At 40.9% G+C, this 19,958-nt stretch overlaps 1 protein-coding gene across 6 annotated transcripts in view; it reads right to left on the minus strand.

Moving 5' to 3' along the window:
• GRAMD1C (GRAM domain containing 1C) overlaps positions 1-19,958 on the minus strand; it is a 53,148-nt gene that overhangs the window by 3,743 nt on the left and 29,447 nt on the right. For 5 of the 6 annotated variants that reach the window (XR_003541891.2, XM_027727527.2, XM_027727530.2 and 2 more), the window contains exons 7-14: positions 18,086-18,204; positions 16,815-16,935; positions 12,823-12,982; positions 5,903-6,049; positions 4,984-5,102; positions 3,755-3,897; positions 1,983-2,086; positions 1,105-1,284 (exon numbers count right to left, since the gene is read on the minus strand). Coding sequence is in view for 5 of the 6 variants with exons in the window: in XM_027727527.2 (XP_027583328.1) it covers positions 1,105-1,284; positions 1,983-2,086; positions 3,755-3,897; positions 4,984-5,102; positions 5,903-6,049; positions 12,823-12,982; positions 16,815-16,935; positions 18,086-18,204 (1,093 nt within the window). In the remaining variant the exon portion in view is untranslated. The remainder of the gene's footprint in view (positions 1-1,104; positions 1,285-1,982; positions 2,087-3,754; positions 3,898-4,983; positions 5,103-5,902; positions 6,050-12,822; positions 12,983-16,814; positions 16,936-18,085; positions 18,205-19,958) is intronic. The other variant, XM_027727528.2, reaches the window with a different exon arrangement.

The raw sequence follows: 19,958 nt of genomic DNA on the forward strand, positions 1-19,958 counted from the left end.
CTCATGCTCACATTAATCTTTCTGACAACCAGTGCCAATCAAGTTCTGTGACTTGTCCCATCATTACTGGCTTGGTTTATCTATTGCCCTGAAGACAGCCTTTCAAAAGACTATCTGCTATTCATCAGGCAACAGGGACCAGACGCTTGTGAGGGAGAGGAAGTGTGCATGCCCTCTCCAAACTGAGCAGCAATCACCTACCACGGTGGGCAGGCTGATCTTTAAATGTAATTACAGTTTCATACATTCACACCTCCTGCCTTGGACAAAGGACATACACGCAAGTTGTAGTGTATACAGAGACAGACACACTCATCTGAAAAGGTGGAGCAGCAGTAGCAAAATTAAGTAATCAAGAAGTAATTTCAGATAGGTAAACAGTCCTTTACACATGCTGCTGATTCAAATATTCTCTCAGTGCTATACTCAGTGTTGCTTCTCCCTTCAGAGAAGTGCACTTGCTCCTACTTCAGTGTTTACAATTCAACTTCTGTCATGGAATCCACCATTCTCTGGTACACATTAATGCACAGATGTTTCTGATCTCTCTAGGTATAGCTAATACTGTATGTGTTAGTGGCCAAGTCTGTCATGCCTTAGGGCAACGGAGCTGCAAGAAGTACTTCAGTGACCCAGAAATTACAGAAGCAGATGGGAAACAGACTTTAACATTAAAAAAAAAAAAAAAAACCGAAAATGAGGTGACAGGGCCAAGACACAATTGACAAAGTTGAATCAACTCATTACTTGGGTATGCTGTTATTTGAAGAAACAAAGCAATTTTTCTGAAACTGTACAAGAGTCAGGTTAATTTTTTTTTCCTGATTCAATCTTATTTTAATCTTATGCACATTGAGAGCAGCATTTTAGGTTTTAAAACTGAAGGTGATATTAAGCTTAATTTCATGAGATAATCATGTTAAAAGTGACTATGCACACTCCCAACCTACTTTATGCAAACTTGAACATATTAAAGCATTTGCTATCACATTGATTAAATAAAGACATGAGTAATATATACACAAGTGCTACTCTTGCACTATTATAAGAGTTGTGCTTCCTTGAACACACCTTTTGGAAAACACTTAATATAAAAATTCCTACCTATTATGCTGCTCTGGGACTCTACTCCCATGTCACCAGAGGAATGTTGGGAAGAGCGTTTGGGAAGTGATTCTGCCAGACCCCGGTGTAAAGTGCGTCGTCTTCGTCTCAGAGCAACTAATTTTCCAGAGTCTTCTATGGACTGATTAATTGCATATTCCTCCATTAGGAGATCTGATTCTGCAGTGGAAAAAATAAAGTTACTGAACTGTCAAAAGCAAAGCTGAAAAGCTTAGCACTGAAGACTTAAAATGTCAGTTATGGAGGGCGGCAGTGAGAGGAACAAGTGCATCTTCTAGTAAATAAACTTAAAGCAGGTCTAACAAACTACACCTTGACCTGTACCACCTGTCCTTTTTGCTAGAGGGCACTTGGAACACTTTTCAGAGATGGGTGCATGTTCGGCCTTGGCGGGATTGTTTAATGATATGCAAGAGAGCAGCCGGAAGAGCACTGCAAAACACTGTTAGACTGAGACTAGGAATTGCGTTAGACTGTGAGCCTGAAGCCGTGGCTGGCCAGGCTGTTAACAGACATATCCATGGGGCCTGCCAAGTGCCACTGCTTCTCTTTTCATGTGCACAATCAAGGAAATGCTTAGAGATAAGCACATGCAGTTGAGAGTAACAGCTTTCCTGCTGCTCTTCATGTTTCCTTCAGAAAGCGATTCTGACAAGGTATACAAGGTATACACGGTATGTTAGCTTCTTTCATACCCTGGAACTGGCAGATATACTGATGACAGGAAATTCTGTCTTCGAGACTGCTTAGGTGTCTTTTTTTCAACCCATTCTTTAAGGAACCAAGTTTGACAGATGTGAAAACATACAGAGCAAAGGTAGCCTCCTTACTCCAGCACAAAGAAGAAAATGCCTCACCAAGTTGTTTGAAGTTTTCCTGTATTCCTCCCCATGTATTCTTCTCGATTACAGTCTTGACAAGGCCCCAAGGCTGTTTTTTGTACTTCACTTCTGCAGAAACCCTAGTAAACAGAATGCAATAATGAAAGAGCGGTCTTCTAGGCATCACAGTGATAACAGAAATCTCTCATCAGAAGCAGGCCTCTAGCTTATGTTTATTATCTGAACCACCAACTGGAACTGCCCTGGCTTTCCACCTGGGCAGCACTTTCATTGAAGAAACGCAAGAAATAGACAGTAGCAAAGACAACATCTCTAGCCAAAGCCTCAAAATCTGAATGTCCAAACTATGGGAAACACTTTAAACTGTTCTCCTTCAGACTCAGACTAGCAGACCATTTTTACCCACTGAAGCATTCTCATTTTAAGATACATTTAAAATAAGATTCAGGGTTTCAGATCATAAAGTCCTGATTTTTACTTTGTATGTGTACACATATATATTACATGGGCACTTCAAAAGCAGCAAGTAAAATTCATTATCACCACTCACAAATCAAGTGCTCAGACCCCACCCTGAGTAGACAGAAATTAAAATCTGTCTTTCTGTGAGCATGATAGAGTGGAAATGGCATTCCTGGCTTGCATTCCCCAGGTCAAGCTAATCAATAGCACTTCCATAACAAAAATTAACTGGAGTAGAATCCTTCAGAAGGATGCTTCTAGCAACTGAGTGAATCCCAAAGCCCTCCATAAGGGACAAAAAGATAGGCTGGGACTTCAGTTTCAGTCAAGAACACTGACCATCCTAGAATACACTTTTTTCAACTTTTCAAATAATCTTCCACATCAATGCAAGGCCACTGCATTTCTAATCTAACAAAACGAAATCTTTCAAATGGAGTTTTTGAGCCATTTTAAACACAGTATAAGGCCATCTGTAACATCACCATGTGCTTTCCATTCTGTACATGCCTGCTCTGTGCACCATGTTGAAACCTAAGATTTTACTCTTACCCTAGGGTTGTCATGTGTCTCAGATAAAACAAACCTAGCTCTCAAAGAAGAAGTGATTCACTCAAAAAAATCATCTAGAACAGTTTTATTTTCTTCCATCCTCCTCCCAGTAGAGGGGGAGTCTTTACTACTTTTATATCCTGAAATAAGCCAGAACAGAATCCAGGCTTGCTTACCTTTCCTGCTGAAGTTTGAGATACAAGGTCTTACTAATGACAACACAAGAACTACCAAGGATTACATAGTCAGAGAGCCATGGAAATGTACTCAACATGGAACTTGATCACTTCAAATGTTTTCAACAAATGGGAGAGGAACTCTCCTATCTAGGTATAGTTTAGTTGAGTATCCTTCCAGCAAAACTGAGTACGTTCCATCTTTCCTGCACCTTTTGGTGAAACCACTCTCCTCTGCAGGCCCTCAGCAAGGATATCTAGGAAATTCTGTAATAAAACATCTCACTTTGTTCCAACATATCCCACTCACACAGCTGTACTCCAAAACCCACGGCTGGTCAGAACCCAGTTGGAGATGAGTTCTGTACCTCAGAGTCAACACGAGTTCATTTCTCACTGCATTAATGAGATCCAAATACAGCATACATGTGACAAGGAATAAAGCAAGCTTATGTTTCAGAAGATATCTCCAACTTCAAGAGAAACTGACAATCTCTATGCAGCTGACAGGCACGTTTTTTTAATAAGCACACATCATCAACCTGGAAGATCTGTGCCTTGGCTTCTCCCCTCCCACTGTGCCCCACCCAGGCTCACCGCAATCGACACTTGTGACTGGACGTGCGGCTGATACAGTATCTGTTCACAGTGTAGAAATAATCGTGGTAGGGGACGTCATGGGTCAGTACCTCAGCATCCACCTGATAAGACTGGCCTTTCTGGCTCTGTTTATGCAGGATCTATCATAAAAGAAAGTAAAAATAAGAAGGTATATTCATGGTACACAATTTTTTCCCCTCTTTCAGCCTGAGTTCCTTAGGCTAGATCAACCAACTATAAGTGAAATAGAGAGGAAGCCTGAAGAACCACTATAAAAATCAGTTAAGAGTGTCAAATATAGATGGGGTTAGAAAAGAGAAGATACCTCCTGCTATAGCCAGCATAAGCAGCAGCAGTACTTCCCCACTGCCACTTCAAGTACCAGATGCAAGGCTGGCCACTGACTCATTACCACAGCTCTTCTTTGAGACCTGCATCTTTCCCAAAGCAGAATTTCAGAGTGGTTGAGATTGGAAAGCATCTCTGATGGCCATCTTGTCCAAAAACTGTTCCCAGGCAGGGCAATCTAGAGCGAGTTGCCCAGGACCATGTCCAGGTGGTTTTCCAGTATCTCCAAAGAAGGAGATGCCACAACCTTTGTGGACAACCTGTTCCACTACTCATTCACCCTCACAGTAAAAAAGTGTTTCCTGACGTTCAGAAGGAATCACCTGTGTTTCAATTTGTATCCATCACCTCGGTCCTGCCACTGGGCACCACTGACAGCCGTGGTAGTGAAAGCCTGGCTCAGACTTCTTTGTACCTCCCTTCAGATACTTTTATACATTGTAAGATCCCTTGAGCCTTCTCTTCTCCAGCCTGAACATTCCCAGCTCTCAGCTGTTTCTCCTATTAGATGCTCCAGTCCCTTCATCATCTTACTGGCCCTTTGTTGGACTCTTCACCTCTTGTACTGGGGAGCCCAGAAATGAACACTGAAAGCATTTAATTGCTTCTTTTCATCCCCCAATTCCTAAGAAGCATTAATACCTTTCCCCACAAACCCTGTGGGAGTTTACAGCCATCTGCAAAGGTAGAAAGCCTCTCTGATTTCATGACCATTTGCTCACTAATGTTGAGAGGGGCTTAGAGATGCCATGTTTAAACTACAGATCCACATTCATCTCACTGAACTTTAGTCTATAGTCAGAACTCTGACAGACCAGAGAGCTGACATCTCCCTTGCTTTAAAGGGCACCAGACAGACACACACATGCACACAGTACCTGCTTTTCAGTTGCAGTTGTGAACTTCCCACAAAGTGGATTGTTAATCGTTACAGTGTACGTCAAAGTCCTCAACTGATTGCCATTGGAATCTCTATTCCAAGGGGTTGATACAGCATCTAGATGAGAAGTTACGCAAAATCTCACATACAAATTACCTAAAAGGCATTATCTCTGCCCAATCGTATCTTAACAGCTTGAGAACAGCAGTGGGGAGAAAGACAGAAAACTGATTCCAAATAGTTGCGGTTTTCTTCAGGAAGGGGAAAATTGTAGCTCACTGATGAACAAAGCGGAAGCACTAAGTAGCTGAACCTGAGTCTACTCAGGGAGACTTGAAGGTATAGAAAAGAATACGCAATTAAATGAAAATATGTCATTTCCCATCTGCTTAAAGTTGAATAGATTCACTCAGCATTATCAAAAGCTTTTGCCACTTTGCCTTCCAAGCTGACACCGAATAAATATTACCCTTTTTGACTTAATTTTCTGTTCTTCTGATCTCTGTGAATAAAATTTACCCATCCAGAGAATTAAGGCCCGTGAGTATCATTTAAGAAGATGGAGTGATTGTGCCAGCCATACAAATTTCACTATTTGTGGGACACAATGTAATGAGAAATACCCCACAGAATGCATCAACTTAATAGCCTACCCAAAATTCAGGCGTTAAAGTGCAGTTTTGCATTAAGGTACTCTGAAATAAGGCTTTTACTCCAAAACATGATTGATCTACATCTGCTATGTATGGAAGCAACAGTCTAGCTTTAAATGTCCTCTCTCGTAGTGAAACTTTAAGGCTTCAAAATTCTTTTAAAGCAGGAAGAAACTTAAAATTCACCTTAGCCCTATTTAGCAATTCTTAGTGGTCAAAATTTTCAGGGTAGTTTGTAACAAAGAAGGCAGAAGAGTTTATTACCTACTATACTCCTGGAACTGAGAAACCTCTGCATGAAGTGAGAATTGGTGAAAAGGATTTCAAACATCTTGTCTGCAGTGATGTGGAAAACTCTGTTTATAAAAAGTCTCCCATAGAGATCATTCTCAGAGACTGTCTCCTTCACTGCTAAGAAAGGCAGAGAGAGCAGGTTAAGAACAGTATTATGAAGCACCTTTATATTATTCTAAGCTTTATTACAGCTCAAATTCTTCCCAAGCTTACATCAACATTTGTTTCTCATTCTCAGAAACCCAATAATGATATTGGCATGTGATTTGATAGGTTGGTTGCCTTCAGGAACAAAGTCCAGAACTGATTTTCAAACATAAACCACTACCACCACCCCCACCATCTCCCTGTGCAAATTCAAAATCAACATCAAAAGATCCTATCTCCTTAATTTTGCCTTCAGTATTCTACTAATCCTACAAGAAACATTGGGGAAAGACAAAAAGTTAACATTATCTTTATTAATATGTGTGCCTATTGTACAAAGGACAAGCAAACAGGACAGTGAAACCATAATAATTTTCTTCTCAGCTGTGGCTAGTTTCAGAATTCTGCTTTTAACATTTGTAATGCTGGTAGCATCCACAGTCTAAGAGACCAGGTAGACTCACAAACAGTTCCTCAAACCCTTCCTCCCTCCATACCTATTTAACAGGAACACAGGAGGTACCCTGCTGCATTTTGCAGTCCCAAAAATGCACCAAGGGGCTCAACTGCATCACCCATTTCAAAGCCACCAAGCACCCCAGAGGCGTTGTGTGGCTGCAGCACTGATCTTTGCTATTTCTGCTTCTGGGTGGTTGCTGGCATGATTCAGCTTTGTGGTTGTCTCAGCCACTCTTGCAAGAGATAAGAGACAGAATTACAATCCTGGAGGGCAAGCAGTCTCCTGTGCCAGCCCCAGCTCAATCTGCTTATACAGAATCACCAAAACCACAAAACACTCCCCCCACACACACACATATTACTAAAATGAAATAAAAAGCCCAAAAGCAAATCTTGCAGCAGACAGACAGTTAGGATGCCTAACCTTTCGACTAATACAAATGACTGCTCAGAGCTAGGAAAGGTCAGTGCCAGCCACCAACACAAAGGTAGTCTGAATATCAAGCTATAGGTCACACACTGCCTACAAGCTAAAGTTGCAGCACTTAAAACATTACTGCTTAGTAGAAGTCAGGATTGATAAATGCAAATGCAGCAACTAAACACCACAGCAGTCCCCAACAAAACCCAATTCTGACTGAGCGGATTTCCTCTCTAGTGTTGCTTCTAGCCTGCTAAAAATCCCCATTACACATCTGCCTCAAAAAAAGTTCTTTTTGATCTCTCAGGCTTCAATGTAGGACCCCAAAAGTGAAGCGTGAGTGCCGTATTTTTGTGCTCACACAAGAGATTGACTTCCTTCCTGTGCCATGTTCTGCTTATGCAATTGTAATTCCACACAATTACAAGATGGGACAGAAAGCAAACACACATTTCAAGAGGCCTATTTAACCAGTCAATATGCAGTTATTATGTGTAGAATACAAATTCTGCTGTGCTGAAACATTCTGTGGGAAGCCAGAAATTCTGCCTGAGTTTTCAGCTTATGCTCACTATATTTCCTCTCCCAGCCAAATCCAACTCTAACAAAATGCAGGCCAAGTGAACTGTAAATTTGACCTCGGTTAACAAGATCAGCATTACAGACTTCTCCTTTCAGAGTGCACCCACCACTTCCTCTCTATCACTAAGAAACAGGAAGCTTCAGATATTGATGTTGACATCCCTTTTGCCTACTGTGCATCAGCTAACATATGTGGAGTCAGGTACCAGGTAATTCAAACCTAGTTACTCCAGTTGAGCATTACTCAGCTGGACCTTGACATGCCCAAGAAATCTGCTACCACTTAAAAAATGAAAATACAAAGGCCCAGACACATGATCAAGTCACCATGCATCAGATAAGCTTTGTCAGCTATTTGTATATGTCTTAGCAAATACAAGATAATATAAGTTACCTCTACCCCAGTAAGCCTTAGCTAAACAGCACAACGTCACAATCACCTGAAATGCCTGAGGACAGCTACTATTTTTCTGCTAATGCAAGGTAATTTGGTAAGCCACAGAAACTTATGATATGCACAAAGCCCATGCATTAATACCTTAGGGTGCAGACTTTGCTACTGAGCTGTTTTGCACTTCATGCAAGAAGCCTGTCCTCCTTCTAGTGAGTCTTAAGCAAGAACACTAGCAGGTCTGCACAAAACTTCCTGTTAGTAGATTTACTTACACTTTATTTCTATCTAGTCATGTCTTTAATAAGGAATAGTTAATGAAGTACAAAGTGCATGACAGTGTCTATCGAGAAATACATTTTTACTTTAATCCCTCTCAGTTCTTAGAACACACAAAGAAAAAAATTTTAAAAAATGTTGTTAGCACATAAAGCAGTATTTTCAGCAACTCCAGCCTGAAACTGGGTTTATATATCAGGCCCATCAGCTACTTTAGATGCCAGGACTCAAACAGCTGTTCTCCAGAAAGCCTGGGAATCTTTTAGACGACAGGTCTGGAAGGTGCATGTATGTATAAATGCTGCTCTGAGTTCCACATCTGTGGAAGCAAGTTGCTGCATACACCAAGAGCTTGACAAGCTTCAAGTCACTTTCATCCAGGTTTCTCAAAATTTATCTGTAAAAAACCTAGACAAAGCAGCAAGCACAACCAGTAGCACAGCAAAGAATAAGTGATATGCTTGGAATAATTGATATGCTTGGAATTTGAATAGACAGCTTTAACCACTTACCTCCGCTACAAATAAAGATGCACGTTTGTCTACTGTTTTGTTTGTTTTTACTCACACAGGTAAACTTGTATCTGCCTTTATTTATCTCTATACTAGAGCAACATCATGCATTTGACCTAGGACTGGCTTAGAAATATTCTTTATGAACAGAATGATTTGTACAGGTATAGAGATATCAGTCTAACTCCTTCCCTTTTAATGCAGTTCTAACCCCTCAGCAGCATGCAATTATCAACAATAACTCTCTTAGCCTGAATACATTTATAGCTGAATTGGAGCTGTCTGATAAAAGAACATGAGATTATTCCGACTTTGGGTAAGAATCCCTAGGGACCCAGAAATCCAGAAGTAAATATATTACCCAGAGTGTCCTGGTTCAGCCCGAAGACAGCAAGTCTGTTCCCTCCCCCTCTATTGCCTTGCACTTTATAAGGTCATTTTCATCACTGCAAGGCAAGCTGTGAAATAATGTTTGAATATAATACCATTATGTAGCAGTGATTGTAGAGGTTTAAAAACATATGCAGTGCAAGAAAAGAGACAGAAAATGGTGGGGCGGGGGAAGTGGGCAGCAAGAAAAAACTTGTTCTTAAAATTGTCATCAACAACCAACAGCTGAAAGCTAAACACACATCACAAGCAAGTTAAGAAAGCTGAATTGATAGGAGCAGAGGCTATCAAACAAATTAATAAGGATGCTGATTCTTCCACTCCATGGAGTTAGGGGAGGATCAGGATTTAAAAAAAAAAAAAAAAAGTATGCAAATATTGGCACTGTTCAGCATTTCTGTACCACTGGGGATGGGGGAAAAAAGTGCACACTGCATGAAGAACATATACAGGTAGAAGCCTTTGACCAGATACACCTGAAATCAAGTTAATAAAACCAATTCCTAGAAGTGAACACGTTCCAGACATCATCTATTTGAAGACTGTATCAGCAGAATTAGCCATTTTCAGAGAACTCTCCTATACTTTAAAAGACTAAGTACAAAATTAATTTGGGGAGGTACTAAGTACTGTCTCAATGCTAGCTTTTTCCAGTTCACAAGATAAGAAACCCCCAACCATATGCCTTCTGCCTTTAGACAACTCAAACATACATCCCCCAAAACAGCTGTGTAAACAGATAGATACAGACATATATTAAAAAAAATATGTCTTTTCAGTATTTTGATTAAAATGCCAACAAGATAACAGGGCTACTCTTCCTTACATACACTGTGTATCCAAAATTTCCTATCTTGGGGTGGGGGGAAACCAACACAAGGCTCAACCAATTTCAACCATCCTGTATTTCAAACACTGTATGCCCCATACATCCCTGTCTCCAAGAAAGGTCAAGCCACTGCTGTACCCATCTCACAGCACCACACTGCAGACAGTTACACTCTCCTGCACACCACACATTTAAGGTGGTTATTAGTACAAACAGAAACAATGCAGTAAATCTGTCAAGTTATGCAAGGAGATCAGAAATTTATTATGCCCTCATATACAGTAAAGTTTTCTAATAGAAAACATTGTTTTCCAATTTCCTGCTTTCCCCTTTTTTCTTTGAAGTATTTCATGCAGCTGAACATTGCCAATGACAGAAAGGAAAAAACAAAAAAACCCACCCTACATACAAAAGAGTCATTAGAGGAAATTAAAAAAACCTCTTGGCCCTGTTTTGGAAATGTGTATTCCATGCTTGAACTAAAAATCGTTTTCTAAAATTTACAATTAAGACCACAGATATTAGTTTTTAGCTTAGCCAAAAGTTTGTCATGGCTCAAGAATTTATACTCCGATTTATGAAGCCAGACAAAAGCACCAAGATGCAGGTCCATAGGCCAGTGGTGCCTAGTGGGATGCACACCCTACTTCCCCCAAAGTAACCAGTGTGAGAACTGCTTAGGACAATGGAACTAGTGTTGGGAAGAACAAGAGTTTTGAGCTTGCCCCTCACCTTATTTGCCAGGACACCTCCATGGGCAGCCTGAGTATGAGCCAGAGGACACAAGAGAAATTAATCGCATGGGTAAAGCTTTGTCATGTAGGAAAGCTATTTCGTTTGCGTGAAGGAATTCACCTTGTAAGGGTATGGGGCAACTGCAATAGAAAACAGACAGAAACAGAAGAAAAAAATTCTAAGCATGAAGAATCTGAGAGAAAAGATTAATGCTGTGAGTCTAGAAAATCCTGCTCTGAATAAAAGACTAGTCTTGGGGGAGGGAGGAGAAATAAGAAAAGCAGCATGAAGTCAGTTGTCTTTTTATTAAAGAGACATCTCCAGTTTAAAATGTTCTATTTATTCAACATCACTAATGCAAGGATGACAGGGAGTATTTACTGCTATTGTTCAGGCAGCTAGCAGCATGAAAGACAACAGGACTGTTTTTCAGTTAGTTCCACTGGAGACCTTTCCCATAAAAAATAAAACCCAGAAGAGAGATGTGGTACTAAGAAGATAGGAAAACTGCAAGATATCTAAAACATCCAAAGGCCAAACTTTCTGCTGCTCTCAAAGACACACCTGTGAAGGAGTAAATTAATTTGTGAAGCTTGTTAAGTGTGTAGAGTATGGCATAAACAGCATCCTGTTCAATTAGGTATATTCACAAAAATGATAAAATCTGACATGCATCAAGTTGAATCTGAACTCCAGCAAACACAGAAGGAGTATGGGTGAGCAAAAGGAAAATTAGTTGAATAAAAAGTATATCCCCAGGCAAAAATCACGATTTGCAGGCAGCCAATTCAATCCATAACTTTAAAAGCTTTCCTGGACTCCTCAATGATCCCAACATAAAGACCCCCGCACACAACTTCCGTTGTCAACTCTGAAAGGGTAAGATACAAAATTTCCCAGAGAGATTCAGAACCAGCCTCAATTAACTGAACTGTTCTATTTCTGCCAACGAGTGACAAAAGTAAGTTCTTTTCACACATGAAAGAAATATTCAGCTGCTACTAAGCACACTGCTGCTGTTGAGCTTTTCTGTCTTTCATTTGCACACCACCATATAACCTTGGAACCAGTACAGGTTTTGCACACTTCACTTTAAAGGCATTTACAGAGTCCAAGATTCGGATATTTAACAGAACATCCATCACAACTTCAGTGAGCTGCTTGAACAACCAGAGCCCTGCAGCACAGAAAAGTTCCCCATGGTAAGTGAAAAGCTCTCCTTAGAAAGTGAGAACTTGCAAGGGGCTACTGGACCTCAGCACAAGTCTCAGTGTCACCCAGCCCTGGTAGAAGGCAGGCTCCAGCCTAACTCTCTCCCAAGGACATAGCAAAAATTCTTTTACCAAAACCATTTTGTGAGATAGTGCTACACTTTCCCTCCTACAGCGAGAAGATCAAAAGAAACATGTAACAGTCAAGTTACCATCTCTGTACCACTGTGGTATCCAAGTTTCTTCTCATCTTGTACTGGGTAATGAGGTATGAGTTATGAGGATAGTATATTAGGATCCCTTAAGACATTAACTGTTGGCACAGAAAGTGTAATCTGCTCCAAGATATTCATTAAGGTTTTCATGAAGGTTTTTCATTTTCAGATCACATTCAGAATATGCACAATACTATCCTGAAAGCCGGGAAGTTGTCTTGCTTGGACTTTCAGTGAGTTCCTCAGTTTACTTCATCAGTAACACTGGAGCCCACAAGCCTTAAGAAAGTAGAAGTGTAAAGAAGGGGGATGGGGGAGACCTTTCAGAAACTTAAGAACTGTTATGCCTGAAATGTTTTCCCTCAGTTTCCAAGAAGTGCAAACAAAACAAAACAAAAATCTTTTCAATATCTGTGAGAACATAAAAAGTGAACTAACACCACCTCATTGTCAATAAACTTTTTTTAGTTTAAGCTGTTAGCAACTCTCTACCCACCAAGAGAGAAAAATCAAAACCACAGTTTGTGTTCATTCTAAACACCCAGCAACTTCTTTTTTCTCCCCAGAAACTAATATACATAGATGTTTTTGCTGCAATTCCATGAAACAAATAAGCAAACAAGTTTCATAAGATCAGAAAGTTCTCTAACTTGCTCCACAAGTGAGATGGAACACCAAAGTCAGGTTGTCTTACTGTTCCCAACTGTTTTAGGATTTACCTTCTTCACTATCTGAGGCACTGCTCTTCTCTGGAAGATTTTCATTCTCATTAAGGTCCAAGGACTTTTCTAAAGACCTGCTCCTGACTAGCTTAACAGGTTTTCTTTCTGAAGACGTTAGAGGGCTCTTTATCTGCTTCTCACTTAGGGACTCCTCCACCTGAAACAACCCAGAGGACAAAAAAAAAAAAAAAAATCAGTAATCACAGACCGTTAAAAAAAAAAAAACCCACACCAAAACCCAAAGAGAAAGTTACTTTCAAAGAAGACAGCCATACAAAGGAAGCCACAAGTTCTATCTACTTGATCACCACACAGTTAAGTGCTAATTTCTCCCTTGTTCCTCTACCCCAGACAACCTCCCTTCCTCTTTATTTAAATCTTTCACTAAATCCTGGTAGCAAGGAACAGACTTACTTGTATGTGCCGTTGATACCAAGAGCTGCCTTAAATGGGACAGTTTACACCCCATCCAGTCCCCTGGCACCCACCTGCACAGTTTGGTCCGCTTCCCTACATCAACACAAGCATAAATTATATATTATATATAATATAAATCCATTAACCTAACACAGATTTACTTTGTATTGATCAATTTAATTTTTTTCCTACCAGTTTAGCAAAGGTCCAACACTCTGGAGGGGAAGCACAATGAAACATAGGCAGGGCCTTCCTCTTTCAGTAAGATTAGATTATCCCAATTGCATCTTTGAAAGGTTCTTATTTTGCAGGACTTCTTTACCCTTTTAAAATACTGTCTAGAGCCATCCTACCTATAAAATGTTACTGCTCAGAAACACAGTGATGGAGTGTCATTTGCCATCTCCAAATCCCCCAGAACATCAGCCACTGAATCAATGATGCAGCTCTTAACCCTAAGCTGTAATAACTGTTGGCTACGCATACGTGCCATTGCACACTTCAAGAAGTAAATCTCCAATGAAACTGTATGGACAAGGTTTGTGTATCTCAAAATTCCACCCAAAAAGCTAATCTGTGAGCTTTCTATAGTTTTAATTCTAAAGCTCTCCTCAAAGCCCCTTTTGCCTCCAGTGGAACACCTGGGATCAACAACAGTACAGCCCCCATACACAGCAGTACATGGACCATAGTAAACATGATCAGACCTCCTCAACTGAGTAGTTCTGATTCATCTGCAATATCATCATCCTGTAAAATTATTCAGCACTGACTCAAGAAAGAAAAAGCATCTGCTGTTTGAACCGTCATCATGTACTTCCTGTATTTCTTGCCTTTTTTCAAAATAAAAACCATTTACTTTTTTTTGTGCAACTAAAGGCCATTGGCAAAAGGTGGGTGGTTGGAAAACAGGCATGAATCTGACTGCAGTATAAGCAGACAAAAAGACTCCTTTCAAGGTAAAAAAAAAAAGACTGAATCAGAAAAGCAGATCAATTAACAAATGCTGCTATTGAAAGGACCTACCATGCCTACAGTTTTACTCAGTCAAACAACAGGATCCAGGAGAGAACTAATATTTAAATGTCAAAATACTTTACCAATATAGACAGAAGTCAAAAAGGAGCTAGTGATGATAGAACGGTCTAAAACTTGACACAGATCCAGCACAAATCCAAGGAACTCTCATAGAGTTTTGATATCAATTAAGGATCTGGTGAACAAGTGGAGCTCCCACTAGCAGCATCAGAGCAGCCTACTATGCTATAAGCAGAGCAGGGAAGTCAGGCGATAAGAGCAAGAGCTCCAACAAAAAAGCCTTTCACGATGTCAAAGAAGAAGACATTCATGCTGAGGCTTTTGGAATAACTGATCACCTTAAACACAGTTTTCTTGGGGTTTTGGGTGTTGGGATATGGGGTTGGTTTGGTGCGGTTTTCTTGACACTAAAGAGTAATGATTTTTAGATCTGTCTCTGGAATAAAGATGTGTAATTTCTTCCCTATGTACATTTATCTCCTGAGCTAGTCCAGTACTGCTAAAACCTGTGCCAAGGTTTTTCTGGTTTTTAGCCTGCGAACAGCAAGCTCTGGGACTGGAAGGGCTCCCTACAAGGGGCAGAGAGAAGATGATAGCTGTAAACACAGGCAATAAGGTGGTACCCACATTACGATGTAGTGAGTGAGAGAAGCAGAGGAGCCACAACTGGTGTTCCACACAGACTTTTTTCAATCAACTATAGACAGCCATTAACAACATTTTTTCCAAGATGGGCCAAGTACTACAACCAACTCAGATTTTCCACTGAAGAGGGCTTTGGGACTTGCTTTGTCTATCAGAGCAGTAAAGGGGAGGTTAAGCCTGTTTCCCTCCAGTCTTTGGAAGGTGATTAACTGTGTTTTGTGTCATCAGTGCAATGGTTTTTGATAAATACATTCTAAGCACTGCCTCCTCCTATTGCTCTTGTGGTTCTACAAAATATGCTGTAATCCCAGTGCTGTGGAGAGAGTGTTGACATTCTTGAGAAATGCCAAGTGACACATATAGCTGAACACAATCATTATGCATTTTAGTTACTCTGAAACAGTAAACTAAACAGTTTAGTTACGTATTTATCAAGATTGCACTTTTACACTATAATTAAAAGACTTTTTAAAGGCAGTTTATTCAAGGGAGAATCCTGGCATTTTTCCTTGCTTACAGACCAAATCCCCAGGCATTCCTCCTTACCAACAAGCCCAATTAGATCTAGCACTCACAGGAGACATTTCTGGGTGTGGCTTCTTTTCCAAACATAGCAATTATTTTTAAATGGCTTGTTCTTGCGCAAATAAGACTTACAAGTCTAAACCAAGGCTACGTGTGTATATTTTTAATTATTCTAAAGAGCCAAAATTCCAGCAGCATCCACAGTCCTGTCAGGCTTGCCTTACCTCCAAAAATGTCCTATATTGCTAGGATTTCCATGACGGATACCCATCGTGCATTTAACTAAGCTTTTAACATCTGACAAACACCAGTATAGTTTGCTGGATGAGTCTCTAGCCATTAACTTCGATTTTGGCAAAACTATTTAAAGCCTACTTAACCTCCAGATCAGTTTTAGGAAGTGAAAAAAGCCAGATTTATATGGTAGTAAAAGCCGTTAAAATCATCTCCTTTCTTCCTTCCCCAAATTTTCCAGAGCAAAAACAGCAATTCAGTACCCAACTTTAGTGAAGCTTATAAAAAAAAAAAAATGCTTTAGTAATTCACTTGCTGTTCAAAGATTTTTGGGATATCTAATAACCAAGAGAAAATGTTTGTAACCTTTTAGGACTATGACTACACAGAGGAGTCCCTGCAACTGTGCTAGACACTGTGCCCATCTCAGATATTGCTACTAATGCACCTGCCATTCCAAACAGCCAAATATGTTCACAAATTCATATGACACGAATGAACATGAGTGAAACATTCATGCTGCTTCAGTTCTACTAACCCAAGGAATTACAGTAAAACTCATCTTTATAAGAACAAGTGCAGAGGTTTTCCCCTTCCTTCTGAAACATTTCCACAAATTTCAATAAAAAAGGTGTCATATATTCATAATAGTAGGCTAAGTGACCTTTGAAGGCAAGGAAAACAAAGTATAACTACCCTCTAATAGAGCTTATGTACAGGAGATATATCTTTTTAAATGACAAATACCACAAGTAAGAAAGCACTGGAAGTGAAAAAGGTGTTACTTCCATAAAGCACTTGGATAAAAACACATACGGTCCCTAGGGAAGTGGATTTAAAAAACCCAGGTAATTTTGTTTTTAAAGGAAACAATAAAAACAGACCAGGGCATAAGGCTCAGTGTTCCAGCCAGGTTATGCAGTGAATTAAGTGACAGGACATTGCTGAAACTCACACCAACAATGTTCTCTTATACAGAATTTCGTTCATTTTCAAATTCAAGAAACATTCTTGAATTCTCAAAGGCTTCTGAAGTTACAAACCCCCTGCCTCCTATGCTTACAGATACACAAGTTAAGCATATATGCCTATCAGTTACAAACAGCAGGAAAGGCTGTGTCAGCACTTACTCCCGGCAACATGTGTCTGTTGAGTGACTCTTCTTCTGCTTGAAGTGTGGGTTCACGAACTAAACCAATCATTTTAGGTAGTTTTTCATCCCTTTCTCCAGAATCATCACAAATGCTGGATCTGTCCAAAGCAAAAAGGAAAATATCTTTGGAGATAAGTGCTGAAAAATCTGAGAAAGCTTATGTGTGATTTTTGCATTCAAACGATGGCTGTTAATCTAACATTAAAAACTACCAACTCCTTTTTCCCACATACAGCTCAGTAATCTCTCAAGCCATTTTCCTCATCCTAAGCACCTCTCAGAAGATTCAGCTTCTGATCACAAGGTTAATAAAACCAAGCACTGGTGAATCACAGAGATAGTGAGTGCTGCGGGGAAAGATGAAACAGAGATGGCTTAGAAGAAATTTGGAAAGAAAATGTATTAACAAAGTGTGATAACTTTTTTCCTGCATCCCTTATTCCAGAGTTGCACAGTTGTGCCTTTTTTACAGGCAACAAACAAACAAACCAAAAAAACCAACCAGAAAATATTTAATAGGACATCTTTTAAAGCTTGCAATGAACTTGAATTTTTCTAAACAAACATAGATAACACAGGATTGCAAAGAGACAAGTTACATTGATCAGTTTTGTAGAATCATATTTATTTGCATAAAGTGCTGTTATTAATTGACACTGGCAGTTCATAACTTAATTCACATTTGTTCAAAACAAAAAATCAGGGCAATTCTTAAAAAAACCACATTGTTATTGCAATTATTCCATCGTATTATATTTATTATTATTCTAGTTTTCTAATTCAAGCTGAGAACAACACAATATTCAGCTAACACCACAGACATCAGGAGAGCAAAGCAAAACAAGTTTTTCAGTGTCAAGGGAGGAGGGAAAAAAGTATCTGAAAATCATATATAGCTCCATTTCATTCAGCCCGTCCATACTGCAGAAGGGTAGAGAGGTACTGACTAGACACCATCATGAAAAAAGTCAGTATTTAAGCTGTCCTATGCTGCTATCTGCCCAAGTAGATGCAGAGAGAACAACATCTTCCTACCTACCTCCTCCACTGTGCTCCCACTATTTTAGAAAATGAACACTGTTAAGTTTTTATGCATGCTCAGTCTGTGCAGGTCAGATTTTTGCATCCTTTTACTACAGGATTAACCTTTCTGGTAAGGCTACAGCAGTACTTTGGCAAAAGAACTTCTAAGAAAGAGGACAGTGCTTCTCCCCAAGTGTTTCAACAGGCTTTATAGCTTCTCCTTACCGAGACTGCCCGTTGTCCTCAGACGACGAGTGGAAGCTCTCCATCTCCTCACTGTTCAGACCCAGCTCAGAACCATAGCTCTGGTGTACCAGCTGCCAGAATTCCTGCTTGGTTAGCCTCTGAAAGAAAGCAGGCTAGTCAAGAACCACAGTATGGGACAGTAAGGCACAGAAGGTAAAACAGCAACAAGTCTGAATTACGCCACAGCCTTTAACCTCAATTCTGAAAAGCACTGAAAGCATTTAGATATCACATTCCAAGATTGGATTTCAGCATTTTGGGCAACTGTACTCCTGTCTACTCCATATTCCCAACCGATCACTGTTTAACCAGACGTTAGATTGTCATTTCAAGAAAACACACACTTGTAGCCACTACTTGCTGCTTCGTGTGTCATCGATAATTTCACAGATACCTTCAAGGTACCTCCCTCTTGATTTTTGCTCAATACAGCACAAGATCAGTAGCTATTAGACAGTCAAGGACTCCCTCTTTGATCCCAGACAAACTGCTTAATTAATAGATACCTACCTGCCTGTTTCTTGAGGATGCTTAGAGTACTTTACAAATTGTGAGAGGCTTGCATTTCAGTCACTACAGTGGTGTCCACGTCAGCCAACTGCCCACTTTGCCAAGGTGAGACAGGAGGTCCTAACTTTGGACCACCAGCAGCCTCTTTATGAAAAATAGCTGATTTTGTTCAGGATTACCTTGACTCACTACTACCTATGTTCTCTTTCTCTACAATATCTCTGCCCTGTTCCATGAATTCCCATAGCTACTGGAACATATTTAAAGTTCTCTTAGATGCAAAGTTTGGAAAGTGAAAGCGGTATGAGACATTCATTTATGCAAAGTAAGCAACAAGTTTCAAAGTTCACCTCAACTGTAAAGGGCTACAGGGAGAAGAGAAGAAGAAAAAAAGAGAGAGAAAGAAATAAAGGAAATAAGGTTTTGGTATTCAACAGAGTTCAGAGAGCAATACTAGCGATCTTAAAAAACAGAGACACCACACTGGAAAATGTGTCTTGGCCACAATTCATATTGATCAAGGGAACAGGACTGTGCTAATGAGGCAGTAACACAAGTACTGCTTACTATTTGCATGAAATCATGACATTAAATACGCATGCATTATTTAAAGGGCTTTTAAATGATCCTCTCCACCTCCCTGCTTCACCTGCAGAGTGTTACACTACCCGCAATTTTAGACAGACACGAAGGAGCTGACCCCCGGGCAGGAATGTAAATGCGCGGCCTCACGGTTCTTCCCCCCGCCCGCTGCCCGCGCCTTGTCCCGCACCGACACCAACCTGGCGCTCCCCGCCGGGCAGCGCCGCTCCCGGGACACCCCCGCTCCCGCCGGGAGCCGCCGCCGGGGCCGCCGCGCTCCCACTTCCTGCTGGGCGGCGGCGGCGGGGCCCGGCCGGGGCCGCCCCCGCGCCCGGAGGGGGGCCGGGGCAGCGCCTTCCCCGGCTGCTCCCGCCGGCCCGGGGCGGGACCGGCAGCTCCATCGGGGTCCCGCTGACCCCGCTGCGGGACCCCCGCGCCGCATCGCATCTCCCGCCGAACCTCAGGGTAGCGTGAGAGGACCGGGGCAATCCCGGCCCAGTTCGGGAGATCAGGAGGGGTTTTTCCCTCGGGTGTTTTCCAGCACAAGAAGGTTTCGGGCTTTTCAGAAAGCAGCTGGCACAAGCACGCTATTGGCAGAGATCAGTTTCAAGGTATTTAATCCTACCGAGGACAAAGTAAACATTAAAACACAAAACACACAGCCATAAAGCAAGGGTCATAGCAGCTAGTGCCAGCCTCCTTCTGCCACGGGGTTTGCTCTACAGAGCAATGCACTGCTAAAAACACGTGCATCAACATA

This window comes from Pipra filicauda, unplaced genomic scaffold (assembly GCF_003945595.2).
Source record: "Pipra filicauda isolate LSUMZ 115617 unplaced genomic scaffold, ASM394559v2 scaffold64_size3178608_pilon, whole genome shotgun sequence".
In the NCBI taxonomy this organism is placed as follows: Eukaryota; Metazoa; Chordata; class Aves; order Passeriformes; family Pipridae; genus Pipra; species Pipra filicauda.